The 16,280-nt window shown below is 37.9% G+C and overlaps 2 protein-coding genes across 2 annotated transcripts; one reads left to right on the top strand and one right to left on the bottom strand.

Moving 5' to 3' along the window:
* Nucleotides 1-9,580: 9,580 nt before the first annotated feature.
* Nucleotides 9,581-10,258, bottom strand: LOC138059200 (myosin heavy chain, clone 203-like). The gene has a single exon (XM_068904755.1). The coding sequence runs from the start codon at nucleotides 10,256-10,258 to the stop codon at nucleotides 9,581-9,583; it is 678 nt and encodes a 225-aa protein (XP_068760856.1).
* A 572-nt stretch (nucleotides 10,259-10,830) lies between these two features.
* Nucleotides 10,831-13,331, top strand: LOC138059194 (bifunctional 3'-5' exonuclease/ATP-dependent helicase WRN-like). The gene is made up of 3 exons (XM_068904741.1): nucleotides 10,831-11,429; nucleotides 12,030-12,802; nucleotides 13,087-13,331. The coding sequence occupies exons 1-3, from the start codon at nucleotides 10,831-10,833 to the stop codon at nucleotides 13,329-13,331; spliced, it is 1,617 nt and encodes a 538-aa protein (XP_068760842.1).
* Nucleotides 13,332-16,280: the final 2,949 nt, after the last annotated feature.

Here is a 16,280-nt window from a genome sequence, read left to right as displayed (position 1 = left end):
AGCACCATAGCCAAGAAAATATGATAACCCATCGATGTGAGAAAATTTGGTTTTATAGCCATGACGTCATGAACGTCCGTACGCACGTACGTACGTCCGTCCACCCCTCTATGTATGCCAATGTAACCAGTATCACATAACCATATCACAGACTCAAATTTAGCTTTGCTTACATAGCCATGCTACGTCAGCAAAGCTCTTGACAATCGGTGCTTTTTGTGTTCAGGTACAGTTTGGAAAATATATTTTTCTTGCATTTTTTGCTGGTTTAGGCATAATATACCTGTAGTTATGCAAGTCAAGCATTGGAGGGATATAAACTTTAAGCTGAGTGCTCTGAATTGCAGTTTTTGGTATGTCTTAAGATTTTTAATTTCGAATCTACCTAGGTTGCAAGATGCCTGGACGGCCTATGTCAGGAGAATAGAAAGAGAACGAGAACGACAAAATGGTACACCAGTAATAGCTATAAAGTTGGTGGAAGAAGTTACTCCACAAATTCTTTTCTTGGACACTAAACCATTTTGTTATTTCTACGGATAAGTTATTTCAAGTGGATGCATATTTCTAAAACGTGGTTTAGTCGTTTTTTCCTTTGTTCAGGAATGGTACTCGAATTTTAATTGTTAACTGGAATTAAATAACAATCATCTGTACTCTTTTTGGACAGAAATAATCGATCTGTTGCTGGTTTGTTTGGCCTTAAAATGCGAGCGAACAAGAAGTTTTTTTACTCCTTCGATGTGCCTCGACAGTGACAAGAATTTTACACTTATGTTCTAAACATGTAATTGCAATGAGTTCTCGTAAAAGTATAAGGAGAAATATCACCAGCTTGTGTTTTCAGAAGTTTGTTCGAGCACGTACAGGTAATTTGTTGGAGATCTTGTTTGAAGTTTGTCCTTTCTAGCCGATTCTGGTTCTAAGCCAAGCTGGCGTGTTTCTATGAAATACATCGAATTGTAAATGATCTCGTTTTCAGAGATAAAGTGGAGTAAATAAAGTATGCATCAATAAAACTCCTTGTTTGACCTTGAACCGACAAAGACGATCTGTCACATCACGAGCTATAGTACGTCTGTGATTTCTAATTTTAGCGTGATTCCTATTTGCTGGCATTTGACAGTCGACTCTCAAATGGCTTCTTTCCTTTTCCGTTGGCTTGCTGAGGATTTGCTTGTTTTCTTTTAAAACTCTAGCGATTCAAGAAAAATTAATTGCCTAACTGGTGAATTCGACAGTAGATTGTGCTGGAAAACCGATATCACACTCATCCCTTCGTGATTCATGCGATCAGTTGGTTTTTCAGGTGAAATTAACCATGGAATTCACTAGTTAGGCAGCAAAGAAAATGTTACATAATTAAGCAATATCCGGGAAAACCAAAAGGTGGACAGTTCCAAAGCCTTTTATTTTTACTAATCCTACAGCCAGTAAAAATAAACAAGCCGGGAGCTCCACTTTTAGGCTTGGCTAAATCTATATATTAATCCTGCTTTGCAAGGACCTTGCCTTTCTTGTCTTCATGACTACTCGAGGACTCAATTGATTCCCTGGTTGATTGGTTTTAGAAGGAAAGCAGACAGCATGGACTATGGCGCGCCATCTGTAGCAAAATTACGTTTCGATAAACGTGCAAAACAAAGTGAATTAGTTTCAAAAAGGTAGCGTTTGGAAAAGTAACGTCATATGTCAAAATGGGTTTGGAAAGGAAATGAGATATTTTGAAAACGAAATGTGATTCTCTCAAAAGCCAGTTGCCATGGCTATAGCATGTAACATGATAGTCGCCATGGATATTCCGTCTCCAGAGTCTGTTGCTATGGAATGGAGTGTCCTCTTATATGACGTCTATGACGTGCTATTTCCCAAGTTCCTTTCCTCCAAAGAAGTGGACATTTTGGTTTGGTTGACGTTGTATAGTTAAAAGATTTCTTTTAAGTTCGCGAATTTCATCCTTAAGAGTCACTTTCTTCTTTTTTCTATTACTTGTCATATATTCTTCAAATTTTTTTTGCCGCTTTGACAGGTCCACGGTGTTTAACATATTTTGTGCATCTTCAAATGGTACAACTTGGCTTTTACATGCATGGGATGATGCTGCCAAAAATTCTCCTCTTCCTGTTCTAGAAAGGTTTGAGTGGTTTTCTTTCTTGGTGGTTGTTCATTTTTTTACTTATTCTCCTATGTAAAGTTTCACTCGTTCATGTTAGTCTGAAATTTAAATGTTGTGATACTAAACATAATTTAATTCCTCAAAGGTTATACTGTGCATTATATTTAAGCTTAACTAATTATTAAGCTTATTATGGAATTTTTTTTGTGTGATCAGGCGAGACGCCAACAGGCAATTGCAGCAGTTTGTGTCATCTATTTTGCAACTGTTGCAAGAAGTAGATAGGTGTAACAGTACTCATTTGTACTCTACATGCACCAGATCCTTACTGTTACTGAGGGGTCACCTCATTTTTCTCAAAGTGATGTTAATGACGTTAGGAATCTTGCCAGAGGAGTAGAGTTGATCAAAAATGAACTGCTACAGGGCTCCTCTCCACCTGTCCAGCTTATGAAATCTCCAGAGAACAGATAATGCTTTTGCGCTAATGTCATTTTCCTTGGAACAATGTTGCAAGCATCCTGGGTATGTCCAGGTGGACCATACGAAGAACGGCCAATGATCTTGAGATACCAGCTTCATTTTTTCATTCAGGATGGAGACTTGAAAGAAATGGTGCAAGAGGAACTTTTTTCAATACCCCGTTGTGGGGACCAATATGTGCAAGGTGTACTTAGATGACGTGGCATCTGGGTCCAGAGATGGAGGGTCCGAGATGCCCTGATCAACCTCAATCCTATTGGTCAAGCCTGTCGCTTGGCACAGCAAATTCTTCGTAGACCTTACAGAGTGCTACGTGTACATCCTAATTTTCTCTAGCACATAGATAACAACCTAACATTACACCAATGGCGGTTTGTGATCCTTGGGGATATTGACGGTTACTCTTGGTTAATTGATTATCTCAGGTGCAGTACGTAGCAATAACAAGGCATCTACATTGCTGTCATTGTTTCGAGAAGCAATTAATGTGTGGGGTCTGCCTTCACGTGTCAAAGGCAATGATGGAGGAGACAATGTGGCTGTAGGGGATGGAAAATAAAAAAACTAATCAAAACTTGTCATAATTCAATGTAACACATTTAGTCGTATACTCCCTGATGGAAATTATGCCATATAAATATCTAACTTGTGTACAATATTTACCGGTACTAATTTTGTTTGTTGTTTGTATAATTAAGAAAACTGATTTAATATTGTATAATTTACTACTATGTAACAGGTTATTAATTTTGCTAGTTGCTTTCCACATATAATGCAAACACAGTACACACTACCTGTATTGATATATATAGTAGGTATTTCCAGTTTCCAGAAGCTGATGTATTCCAATTCCATACTGGAGAATAACACAGGCTCTAAAGGTGGCAACTGGTTTCTAGCCCTGCTTAAGGCTAAAATTAGCAGCTTATTTAACAAGTCGATGTGTTGCTACAGTATGGTAACCTATTATGTCATAAATTATGACAAGGTAATTACTACAAATACCACCGATCTGTGGAATGGGTTGGAATTTAAGTCTCTGCCCTACCCTTATTCGCTGGTAAATGATTATTGAGGTATTGGCAGAAATGAGCCTATATGGAAAGCTCTATAATCGCAGAAAAGCTTTCAGAGGAGACTTGAGAATGAAGATTATACAAGACATTATGGGAAAAGGGAGAGATTTCCCCGCAGGTTTCTTCATGGGAAGTTTTTCTGCATTTGCCAAATGACACAGAGATAAATTTTGAAAACGTGTTTTTCCATTGTTGCGGTCGTTATAGTACACCTCTAGCCCATGGGAAAGGAATTTCATGAAAATGTTTGACAAAAGTCTGCCGAGCAGAGACTCCATAATTTGGTCCCATTCCACAGATTGGTGGCTTTTGTAGCAACAACTTAGAAAAATTGGTAGTAATGATCCATTAAAGAGGAAGTGGTGGAAACCGACATCACTCAACGTAAAACATCCGGTTGGGGTCATGTGTGTTGTGTGCTCAGCATTTACCCCAGTTCAGGTGGTCGTATCATTTGACTGTGGCGTTTTAGGCATTGGCCTTGTCTCCTTCACACCACATTAACAATGTGCAAAGAAGTGTGTTTCTTAGGGGTATGACCCATCACAACTTATGTTAGTATGAAAGGAGTCTGTACCCAGAGGAGTCGCACTTGGTTACAGAAATCTTTATTGACATAAGAAAGTAAGGTTATAAAACATACAGAGTAGTTATTTGCCTTACGCTTTCCACTGGAGCGCAGCTGGTCTTGATAATCGCTTAAATTATTGGGACTAACCTTTCATGAAAATCCTTCCAACTGGGATACTGATTTTCATAATATGATGGATAAGGCTAATTCAAGACTCTATATTCTGAGTTCTGTGGCTACCCCTTAGAAGAGCTTACGATCTTATTTCATAGCTTACCGTAATTATGTCAGTATTTACATACGCAATTATGTGCTTATGCTGGTAAAGACCTCTCTGAGATTCTGCAAGCAAGGGTGGAAATATGGTTACACCAAGGCGTGCATATTCATCAGCGATGTTATCCAAACTGGGGATAAACAACTATGGTGAAAAAATCACACATATAGATTCACATTGTTTGACTGATCTTCTACTGAGCAAACGTACATATCAGTCTTTACGTCAACATGACCATGTATTCGCACAGAGCGCTTTAAGCGCTGTTTTATATATAGATCTCTTTTTAACTTTATCTAGTTTAATGTTTGTAAGGGAAGTAATATTTTTTAGATGATTCTTCTTTCTTTTTTTTTTTTTTTTTTAATTAATTAATTAATTTATTTATTTATCACCTACACTACATACAGTACTAATACTTTACTTACATGCATACACTACTTACAATACATAAATTACAATGCAATCACACTGATTAGCATATTTACAATGCAATTTTCTATTATAGAAAAATTACATGTATATATACCAGTTAATGTTACCTTTCTTTTAAATACTCTTTGTTTTTTTGTTTTATAAAACTACTACTTTTTTGAAAAAAAAAAATATATATATATATATAAGTGGATAGAACTAAATAATAGATATGAAATTAAACGTAAATTAACCTAAACATCAACAGCATATAAAATTACAGTAAAAACGCCCACGTGCGATAAAATTTCGGAAGTTCTTTTTTGGCAGTCGCGATCTCTTTTAGGATTTCAAGTTTTCCTGTGATGAACAGTAGGAAATTTTGGAAATCTAAGACATCTCCACGAAGGCTTGTGCAGAAAATGCGATATTTGGCTATCAGTAGGCTATAATTTAGGACTTGCCAATGCTTTGTCCTATCATGCCAGCCATATAGTATGTGACTTGTGGATAACGTTATTGTTTCATTTGTTTTTTGGTACCACCAGTCTTGAAACAGGATCCAAAAATCGGTTGCTAGTGTACAGTTTATTAGCAGGTGATGCAGCGTTTGTTCTTCCGTATTGCATAAGTTGCATAAGGGGCTTTCTGAAATGCGGTCTCGGTAGAGTGTACCGCGGGTTGGAAGCACGTTATGAATCACTTTATATTGAAACATTATTATTTTAACTTCATTTGTGACTTTGAATGGCATAAGATAAACGTTCTGGATGGTACTTTCTGTAAAACCATGGCGTAGAATTTTCGTTTCGGCAGTGGGAGGAACGAAGACGGTGTTTAAAAGAGAGGAGTAAATAGAACTGGTTTTTAGACTGTTTACAATGGTGTCGTGAGTGTCGTTTGGAATAGGGTTTCTAAGATTAGCTTTCCATTTTTTTTGGGATTGCGTTAACTAGGCCATAGTATGTGGTGAAAGGAACATTCAAATTAAATTTTATGGCAAATTCATGCCACTTCAAAAAATCCTGATTTTGGTTTAATATGTCGCTTATCTTGGTAATGCCAGCGTCATACCAAGTTTGGTAAAAAACAGGCTTTTTTCCTACAAGAATTTTCCTATTATTCCACACTATTTCGTTTTAGGATTTGATTTGGAATCGCTGCCCGTTGAGATTTTGAACTCGCACCAATAATCTAACACCTTTTTATAAAATATGGGAAGTTTATCATCAAGGTCTAATGTACTTGTTGCGAAATTACATTTTGTTAGGAAGGCAAGACCACCATTTTTGTGAAAGAACTGGTTAGGAATAATTTTCCAGGAAGCTTGTGACTCGTCTTGAATTCTGTCAATCCAAGCTATTTTGAGCGCTTTTTCCATGATCTTAAAATCGCACATTTTCAGACCGCCATTTTTTTTCTTTCCAATTATGGTGTTTCTTTTGATTTTAGGGGGTTTCCCTGCCCAGATAAAGTTCAAAATTAGCTTATTTATTTCTTCAATATAGTGATCTGGAACAGGGAGCACGGAGGCTGAGTAAATTAATTTAGATATCCCAAGTGTTTTAACGATGTTTATCTTTCCAAAAAGAGTTAGATTTCTCCGTTGCCAAGTGTTCAGCGTTTTTTGGAGGTTAAGTATTTTTTTACCGAAGTTCAGTCTGTTAGCACTTTCTTGGTTGTAAGAAAAAAAGACACCAAGAGCACTGACAGGTTCTTTTGGCCACTTAAAACCAAAAGGTTCATCTGTTCTGTCTTTCCATTCGCCTAACCACATTGCTTCGGTTTTAGTTGTGTTTATTTCTAGGCCAGAGTGCTCTTTGACACCTTCACCTTCAATAGACTCGTAACGGAGTCGAGGTCACGGACAAATACTGTTGTGTCGTCGGCATATTGACTTATTTTAAGCTCTTGCTTGTTGACTTGGATACCTTTGATAGTGGGATCATTTTTTATAGATCTAGAGAGGAGTTCTATACCGAGAACGAAGAGGACGCCAGACAACGGGCAACCTTGTCTGACTCCCCGCTGTTGGGAGAAAAAAGTTGAGGCATGACCGTTATTGAGAACACAGCTAGTAACATTATTATAGAAAATTTTTATCCAATTTTGAATGTCGTGGCCGAAGTTGAAGAACTGAAGTGTTTGTAAGAGATGGTTCCATTCAATGGAATCAAACGCCTTTTTGAAGTCCAAGAAAATGGCAATACCTTTTTGATTTGGCTTATCTGTGTAATGTATTAAGTCGTAGATTAGCCTTACGTTTTCACCAATGTAGCGGCCTTTAACATAACCCGTTTGATCAGGGTTTATTAATGTTGGCAAGACTTTTTCTATTCTCTTGGCAATAACTTTAGTGAGAATCTTGTAGTCGACGTTCAGAAGTGAGATGGGCCATAGATTTTCCAAAATAGTTTTATCTTTGGATTTTTTGGGGATAAGGGAGATTATTCCTCGTCTTTGGCTTAAAGAAAGCATGCCATGCTGAGAAGCAAAGTTGTAGCTGGCTAGCAGGTCATGACAGATGTCAGGCCAGAAGAACCGGTAGAATTCAGCTGGCAGACCGTCGGTGCCCGGGGTTTTGTTATTGTCGAAGTCCTTGAGCGCATTTGTGCATTCTTCTTCATTTACCAAACTCTCACAAGAGCTCTTCTCTTCTTCACTTAGAGCGGTTACATTTTCTGAGATAAAAAAAGGCGAATTTTTGAACTTTTCGGGATTAATATTGGTGGAGCGGTATAACGACTCATAAAACTTTTTTTCTTCTTCTAAGATTTCGAATTGATCTTCCGTGTAACAATTTTCCCCAACTTTGAGTTTTGAGACTGTTTTACTATCATGATGTCGTTTTTCTAAGCTGTAGAAATACTTTGTATTGCGTTCTCCTTCTTCATGCCATCTCACTTTGCTTCTCAGAATTGCACCTTTCGTTTTGGTCAACATGATTTTTTTAAGCTGTGATCTGGCTCGTTGAAGTTCTAGTAAGATGTTTCTGTTGTGCGGGTTATTTTCTGCTCTGGTTTGAAGGTCGTTTACTCTTTTGTGCAGTAATTTTTCTTCATCTCGATTTTTTTTCGCTTTTCGTTTAGAGTACTTGATCGTGAAACCTCTTATCTCCATTTTTATGAGGTCCCATTTTAAACCTAAATCATGAACCTCGTTATATTTCTCCTTAAAGATTGGAATGTTTATCTTAAGTGCTGTAACGTATGTTTCATCTTTAAGTAAGGCTGTATTAAATTTCCAGAAGCCCGGTCCTCTTTTTTGGTTTAGGCGATTGGATTGTAGAACAAGTGACACAGCGGAGTGATCAGATTCGGGTGCGTAGACGATGTCGCATTTCTTTGCTAATTGAATTAACTCCTGCGAAACTAAGAAAAGATCTAAGCGGCATTGAATTTTAAATGATTTAGTTCTCCATGTGTAACACTGCTTGTCATTGTTCAGGTTTCGCCATATATCACTTAGGTTATACAAATCACAAAGCGTGTTGATTTCTTGGATGACAGCTGATTTTTTAGATACAGGTTTTCCGCCCTTTTTGTCATTTGAAGTGAGTGCGCAATTGAAGTCACCCCCAATTACAATTGTATCCTGCGCAAATTCCTCGAGTTGTTGGTTTAGTCTTTTGAAAAAGGAAACTTGCTGAGCGACATCGTTCGGCGCGTAAATATTGACCAAGACAATAACTTTCTCTTCAAGTGACAATTTTAAAATAATGAACCTGCCTTGTTTGTCTGAAATTTCTTTTTCAACTTTGAAATTCACAGACGGATTAATTAGTGTTATGACACCTTTAGTATGGTTTGTGCCGTGGCTAAAGAAAGCTTTGCCACCCCATTCGTTTTCCCAGATGGGTTCAAGATTTTTGGAGCAGTATGATTCTTGCAAAAATATGATATGATGATTTTGTTTGTGTAGCCATCGAAAAACGGTTCGGCGTTTGATCGATTTATTAAGACCTCTAACATTTAATGACAGGCATTTTAGGTCAAAAGCATTGGCAGAATTGACGGAGTTCATTTTGTTGGCAGTTTAAAGAAACACAGGCCAGGCGGAGTAGTAATAAGTACACACGGATTTCTTCCGACAGAATAATGTTGATTCACGACAAATTGGGACAGAAAATAATTTCAATCTTTTGCCGATGGGCGGTTGCGAAAAAGTAAACGAGCAGTTAAAGAAGGCGGTTGTTTCAACTGAAGCGGATTGGTGTAACATATGAAAAAAAGAAAAGGTAGCATAATAAACTTGAAGACTACAACTACATAGCGCTTATATAAAAACATAAACGAAAAGGAAATTTGGATACTTAGCTCGATGAGATAGAGCCATTGACCCGGCACGATTTAGCTCGCATCTTGTCGTCTTTGAATGTGTAAATAAGACAGAAAATTATTTAGGAGCTACTTGATACTCAACTGGAATATTCGAGATGTTAAAAACATTGTTATCAATAAAGAGAGATCTGTTGACTACCTTCGCGACGCGACCAGCTTCTCTAGCAGCGAACATGGATTGAATAAGGACTTCCCTTTCTTTCTGGATTTATCGTGCAAAGTCTTGTGTAATATAGGCTTTACTGTGTCTAGATGAGGACTTGAGCCGGCTTTTGACATTGAAAACAGCATCCCTGTCTTCTCTCACGACAAATCTTGCGATGATCGGGCGAGGGCGAGCAGAAGTAGCTCCATTACTTTGAGGTTTGCCGACACGGTGAAACGTATATCGTCGACGTTTATTTTGAGATCATTTTCTAGAACATCATAAATGATATCCTGACAGTTTTCGCCTCGACTTTCGGGGATATTCATAAAACGCAAGTTTTCTCGTCTTGTATAGTTCTCAAGAGCGACAAGGTTCTCCTGGGCTTCTTTCAAAGCCGGTTTAAGCTTCTCGTTCTCGGCTTGGAGCTTTTTCAGATCGGCTTTCAAGCTTTGAATTTCCTCAGTCTGCTCGTCCATCATTTTTTGGTGAGAGCTTTTTGAATCTTTGAGAGCTTTAGACTCTTGCTGTAGGTCCTCGATGCTTGCCCACGCTTGATTCACAGACTTCTCTAGCTCATTCAGAGTTGATTTGACGACATTGATTTCGTGTTTGAATTCACACGTAAGTTCTGAGATCTGTGTGTGTAGATTGGAGAAATTGTTTTCCATGCGAGATTTGATGGCGCTTAATTTATCGAGGAGTATTTCCATAGGGATGAGTGGGTCGGTGTCGTTGTTTGCTTCCATTTCTTCGCTCTTCTTCTGTTTGTTTCGTTTCGGAGTTGGCCTGTCGGCGGAGCTTGAACTTGACGAACGTTCCGAGCGTTTTGACATGAGAACAAGCAGCAAACAACAATTGTTTTAAATACCGGCTGTACTGATGTTAAAAAGATATCACTGGTTGCATTTGGGCGAACTTAAATGGCCAGGTATGACTCTTCTCAACTAAGGAATCACAGAGCGCGAAGAACACGTCCGTCCGCCATGATTCCTTCCCAGACTCCCCCAGACTCTTTCTACTGTATTGTAAACTTGCACAATGTTTGCAAGTGTTTAGTTCAAATTACCAATAAAGACTTATCTTATCTATCTTATCTTCTATGAATAACGATGATCTGGGTACCTCAAATTTGTAACAATAACAGTCTAGTTTTGATTCTGGCTAGAAATATTGTTTTTGAGAATTACATTTCTTCTACCCTGGGTTCCAGAGGATATTTTTTTCTTATTGATACTGATGGTTCACAGCAAAGCTGCGTTAATGAGGCGCAAAGCGCCGAGGAGAAAAAAATTACCTCTGGTAACAGGAGTACCCAACCTCATTTCCATGTGAGAAATCAGTTCAGAATTTGAACTGGGTCACCGATTGGATACTCCCATGTCCACAGGGAATTAGCAATATAATAATGGCCCTGACTGGCTACATAGAACAACTTCACTGCGTGGGATTGAAAAACTGGTTTCTCGGAAGGCAGATTGTGTCGCATTTCAAGACAACAATGTCAACAATGGAGGAAGAAGATAACTTCTTGCGTTCGTTCAGAAATGCTGTTCATCACGCCTTAAGTTCTAAGTTTGAGAACGTGAGACAGCTGAAGCCTGTTCAGGAAGAGGCACTGTTGCAGTTTATTCGCCGAAAGGACGTATTTTGTGTCCTTCCTACTGGTTGTGGGAAATCGTTGATTTTTCAACTGGTCCCGTTGGTGTGTGCGTATTTACACAATAAAAAGTTTAATTATCCTGAGAAACCCATACCGTCGGTGATATGCCCTCTCAGTGCCCTGGTGGAGTCACACATCCAAGAGCTTGCCAACTATGGTATTTTGTCGTGCTATCTTGGGGATGATGGCCTCATAGAGGAAGAAATTTCACAGCATTCTATTGTTTTTACCAGTCCTGAACTCATTGTTCATGAGGAAAGGTGGCGAAAATTGCGAAAATCGCATGAGTTTCAAGACAACTTTTTTGGTTTAGTCACAGATGAGGCTCATGTTGTTCCAAAATGGTAAGTCCTTTTTGAGATCAATCATTCCTTTATAGTTGCACAGTAAATCCTGTGTTATGAGTATAATCAGAAATCCAAAATTTCCTAATCTACATCTACTATTCTTCAATGTGTTACACATCAAGAAGAGTTAAGAAATAAAAGTGTAAATATAAATAACAAATAACGAAGAAACTGCAGTACTTATATTAAAACAAAACTTAGAATAATTTTGCTCTACAAAATGCTGAATTATTATGTGCTCTGGTTTCAGATAACAAGCAGTTCCAGTCCCTTATAGTTCTTGGCAAGAAACTATACTTATAGTAATCATGATTTTCAGATGGTTGGATAAATGTGTTCATAGAGTAATCCATAGCTGTGTAAATATTCTACTTTACTGTAATATTCCAGATGTGTTTATAAGGTTTTTTTGTAATTTTTTTTTTTTTAACAAAATAAATGTCAAAAGAAAAATAAATAAATTCTAGTTGCAAGGATCTTGCATGTTTATTGTAGATTCTAATCTGTTATTTGTGTGAGATTGTTCCCCCAATTATTTAATCCTTATTGTTTCTTCTGATTATATCATATATTTATGATAATGCTTTTAACTTTCAGGGGTAAAGGAAATGAAAAAAGCAAAAAGGCTGCATTCAGGGAATGCTTTTTTAAGATTGGTGATGTGCGCTCCCTGCTGCCACAGAGGACTCCTGTTCTTGCTCTTACAGCCACTGCAACATCCGAAGTTGTCAGCGACACAATGAAAGGTCTAGCCATGAAGGATGACTCATATCAAATTCGGGTGAGTCCTGACAGACCGAACATTTTCTTGTACAAGCAAAAGGTTGACAAGGATATTTCAAAGACGTTTGCCTGGCTAAGTGACCTGCTAAAAAAGGAGGCTATTGAAACTCCTAAGACCATTGTTTATTGCAAGTCACAAAAGGACTGTGGATTACTTTTTAAGCAATTTAAATTTGAGCTCGGAGAAATGGCCTATTTTCCCCTAGGAGGACCTACTGTATCTTCAAACATGTTGATTGGCATGTTTCATACAAAAACTCTGAAAAGGCATAAGGAACGTGTTTCCGACTCACTATTTGAGGAGCAGGGTGTATGCAGAGTTGTTTTTGCATCGACAGCACTTGGAATGGGTGTAAACCTCCAAGGAATCCGCCAGGTGATACATTATGGTCCACCTCGCGAAGTCGATGACTTTGTCCAGGAAATTGGAAGGGCAGGACGTGATGGTCAACCGGCAAGATTTTTGTTATTATTTCATGGCCTTCACTTGAAGAAGTGTGAACCTATCATGAAGGAGTATGCAAAAACTGAAAGCAAATGTTTGCGCAAGTTGATGCTGAGCAAATTTGAAGCCACATCAATGGACAGTAAAAAGGCACATGACTGTTGTGTTTTTTGTCATTCAAAATGTCAATGTGTTGTACAAGGGTGCCAAGATGATCTGCTTAAAGTAATAACAGAGGCAGCCCACAAAAAAATTAAAACAGAAGAAAACAAGGAATGTTGACCCTACTCAAAAGGAGGAGTTAAGGGAACTCCTTGACGACTATAAGGAAGAACTGAAAAAATGGTGCCGTGGCTATGTTTTGTCCTCTGAAAGCACAACAGAATTTTCAAATTCACTAACTCGGTTTTAAAAACTTTTATGTAGATGATGTCATTGATCTAAACCCAGTGTTTTCAAAGCGTCATGCCTATGACATCTTGCACATGATCAGGGATGTTTTTGAAGATTTTGAACTGAATGAACCAGGTGACTTGGAGATCCAAGATTTTATTTCATTTGATGCTGATTTGGAATATGGAGGAATTTATGAAGAATCGGGAAACACTGGTGAGGAAGACTCTATGGCTTCTGACAGCTCTGAGCTGTCAGGAGTTGTGGAGCTTGACTAAGGAACAATGAGTTCTAGTAACTTTGCAATAGTAGCCAAATTTAGGACAGCAAATGCAACTACAAAGCTTGAAATGGATGATCACAAGTAATCGGTCCAACATATGTAATAATGGAGAGATTTAGGGTCATGTTTACAACAAACAACTTATTTCATTTGAGAATTTATCCCAAACACATTTGTAGGAAATAAGCATGTACCAACGACCCATAACAATGATATCCTTAAGGATGAAACTGGCATGAAACTACCTTTTTTTATATAAGCAACGAACAATAAAAAACAAGGAATATGATAATATAAGGCCATTTGCCATCTACGTGACTCTGAATCTTTCTAATAATAAGAATAGACAAATGCATGATTGAAAGCAATGGCCATTTTTTCTGTATTTTATTGCCCTATTCATAGCAAGAAAAAAAGAATGGTCAAAGCAGAGAGAAAGGTCTAGATAAGACAGTAAAAAAAAAAAGACATTGTGACGAAAACAGAGGGCTGTCACTGAGATTTACTATCGCCAGTTAAAAAAAAAAAATTAATGGTATGCAGGCATCTGAACAATGAAAAAATTATCTTTTTCCTACTTTTCCTTTGTTTTCTATAAGACATTCTTGTTGATGCTGGGAGAAGTGTGAGTCCTGGAATCCTGATATGTAAATTTGGACAACAACATTTTATAATGTAGTGATAAATAATAAATTATTATCCAAAACTCGAGTTCTTAAAGAAAACCATACAATGTCTTTACCTTCTTTATCTTAACTGATTGTGACCGTAATTATTTGAAACTTAAGAGTAGGAGGCAACATATTTGGCTTTCTTTTTCTCTTACAGCTGTACTTCATGACATGATATGCTACATGTCAAAATCTTTTAACCAAGGTTGGCTTTATATTTCCTTTGTCTCCTTGTCCTAATTAGTTATGAGTAATAGGGCCGGGAATCAAAGAATAAGGGAATCGACAGAGGACACCTTATTCCAAACTGGTGGCCAATTCTGCCCTTCATGTGCGATTTATGATAATTGCCTTGATGCTTAAAAGCAAAATTCTGGAGAAAAAAAAGGCATACAGGGCACCCTTAAAGAAATGCACAATAACAGTAATATTCTTATTTTAATTTTACATTTTTTCTGGAATCCAAATAAGGAGGAAAGAAAGAGACATGCACATTAGAAATGGATTTGAAGAATTTTTTGTTTGCGCTCTAATCGAAGTAATGATGACATAATTCCTGTCCAAAGTCCAGGTCTGAAAAGAGGTGTAGGTGGGAACCAGGTGGCACACCCCCACCAAAAATTACCAGGAGTATAATAATCTCAAATTAGTGCACTTTAAATTGACTCCATTTTATTCAATTCCTTTTTGTGTTGGCTGATCCATTTTTTTAAGGATGTCAAATCAAGACCCTTGATTAGGCTGTCCTGGAAGTTGGCAAAGATGTGATACTCCCTTTCAGGTTGTGGATCAAACTTAAACATACGTCCACTAAAACTTTGAAATCAGCCCCTCTTTGCTGCATCTTGTGATGCCCACTGGGTCTTTCAATTCCCAAGTCCTCATCCACTTAATCAATCAGATCTGACATGTGGCCAACAGCTTTGCTGCAGCGTTTTGCGGCAGCTTCTGTCAGGTTTGGACCAAGATGCTTCAGCAACTCTTTTGTAAGGCAGATCAGGTACTCCATTCTTATATCCATGGAGATGTTGTTTCCAGCACCCCCCTTGTTGTTTACAGTTCTGTTCCACCTCAAGCATTCAGCCTCTCTTGGAGTAAGAATTGCTTTGATTAATGCTTAGAGTCGAAGAGCTGCCAAAGCATACTTGTTGTGATTGTGTGATTTGTGTATTAACATAGCAAATTTCCAACAACAAAATATGCGCCCACCATCTCCCTCTTTCACGGCATCATCAAAATTTCTTAGGAGTAGGCCCATGGCTAAGCGGAGAGTAGCATAGTTGTACCTGTGGTCCCTCGGCTTTTGGTCATGACTCTCTACATTTTCTGTCTCATTTGGAGACTCTTGTTGTTGGGAATCAACATCTTCATTGAAACAGAATTCGGGGTGTTGTCTTCTTTCATGGTTTTCCTTTGCCTTGGCATACTTGTACGTCTTTCCACATACCCTGCATATGTGAACAACAGGAGCTTTTCACCTGTTGACCTCAGCTACTTTTTCTCTAATGATTTCGTACTCATCAGACATGACAAATGTGGCCAGCATGTTTTTTATGTGACTGTGGAGCCACACTCTTCTCTTCTCTCTTGATGCCTTTAGTATGTCTGGTCGGATGAAAGATTCTGCCTTGTCATCAAGACTTTCCATACCAAAGTGAGTCATTGCTGCCGCTGTAATTAGAGCATCGGTCTCCAAATTTATAGTCCTTACAAACGTTAAAATTATCAAGAACATTTGAAGTCTTTGCATTACAGTTGTTTACGACGTTCATGTTTGAGCACATAGTTCCTATGTCATTGGCTGAGGAGCTCTTAAAGAAGATGTCATACAATACCTGGAATTTGAGAGATTAAAAGGCCAGTGTAGAGATTACAAAAGCCATTCCAAAACGTATAATGTGGCTTTCTCAAAAAATGGTACAGTTAGGAAAACAAAGCGTCCACAATCACGCTATTTACATGAATCACAACGTTATTTATTTTGCTGATTCATTTTTCCTGTTATAAGGCTTAGTTACCTTAACATGTTATATTTACGGGTTAGAGACTGTTGTGAGTGTTTTGTTTTCAAATACATGCACACGCTTACTGTACAATGAACGAGAAATGTTCAATACTGCACGAAGTATTGCAGTATTGAACATTTCTCGTTCATTGTACAGTAAGCAAGTGCGTGTATTTGTGAAGAAATCACGAACTAACAGTCTCTAACCCTTTTAATATTCAATTTGAGTTCACTGCTGCCGATAGACTTACAATGGCTTCCCGCCCGA

The sequence above is a fragment of the Montipora capricornis genome, chromosome 1 (assembly GCF_036669925.1).
Source record: "Montipora capricornis isolate CH-2021 chromosome 1, ASM3666992v2, whole genome shotgun sequence".
Taxonomy (NCBI): domain Eukaryota; kingdom Metazoa; phylum Cnidaria; class Anthozoa; order Scleractinia; family Acroporidae; genus Montipora; species Montipora capricornis.
This window is presented reverse-complemented; position numbering and strand designations above follow the sequence as displayed.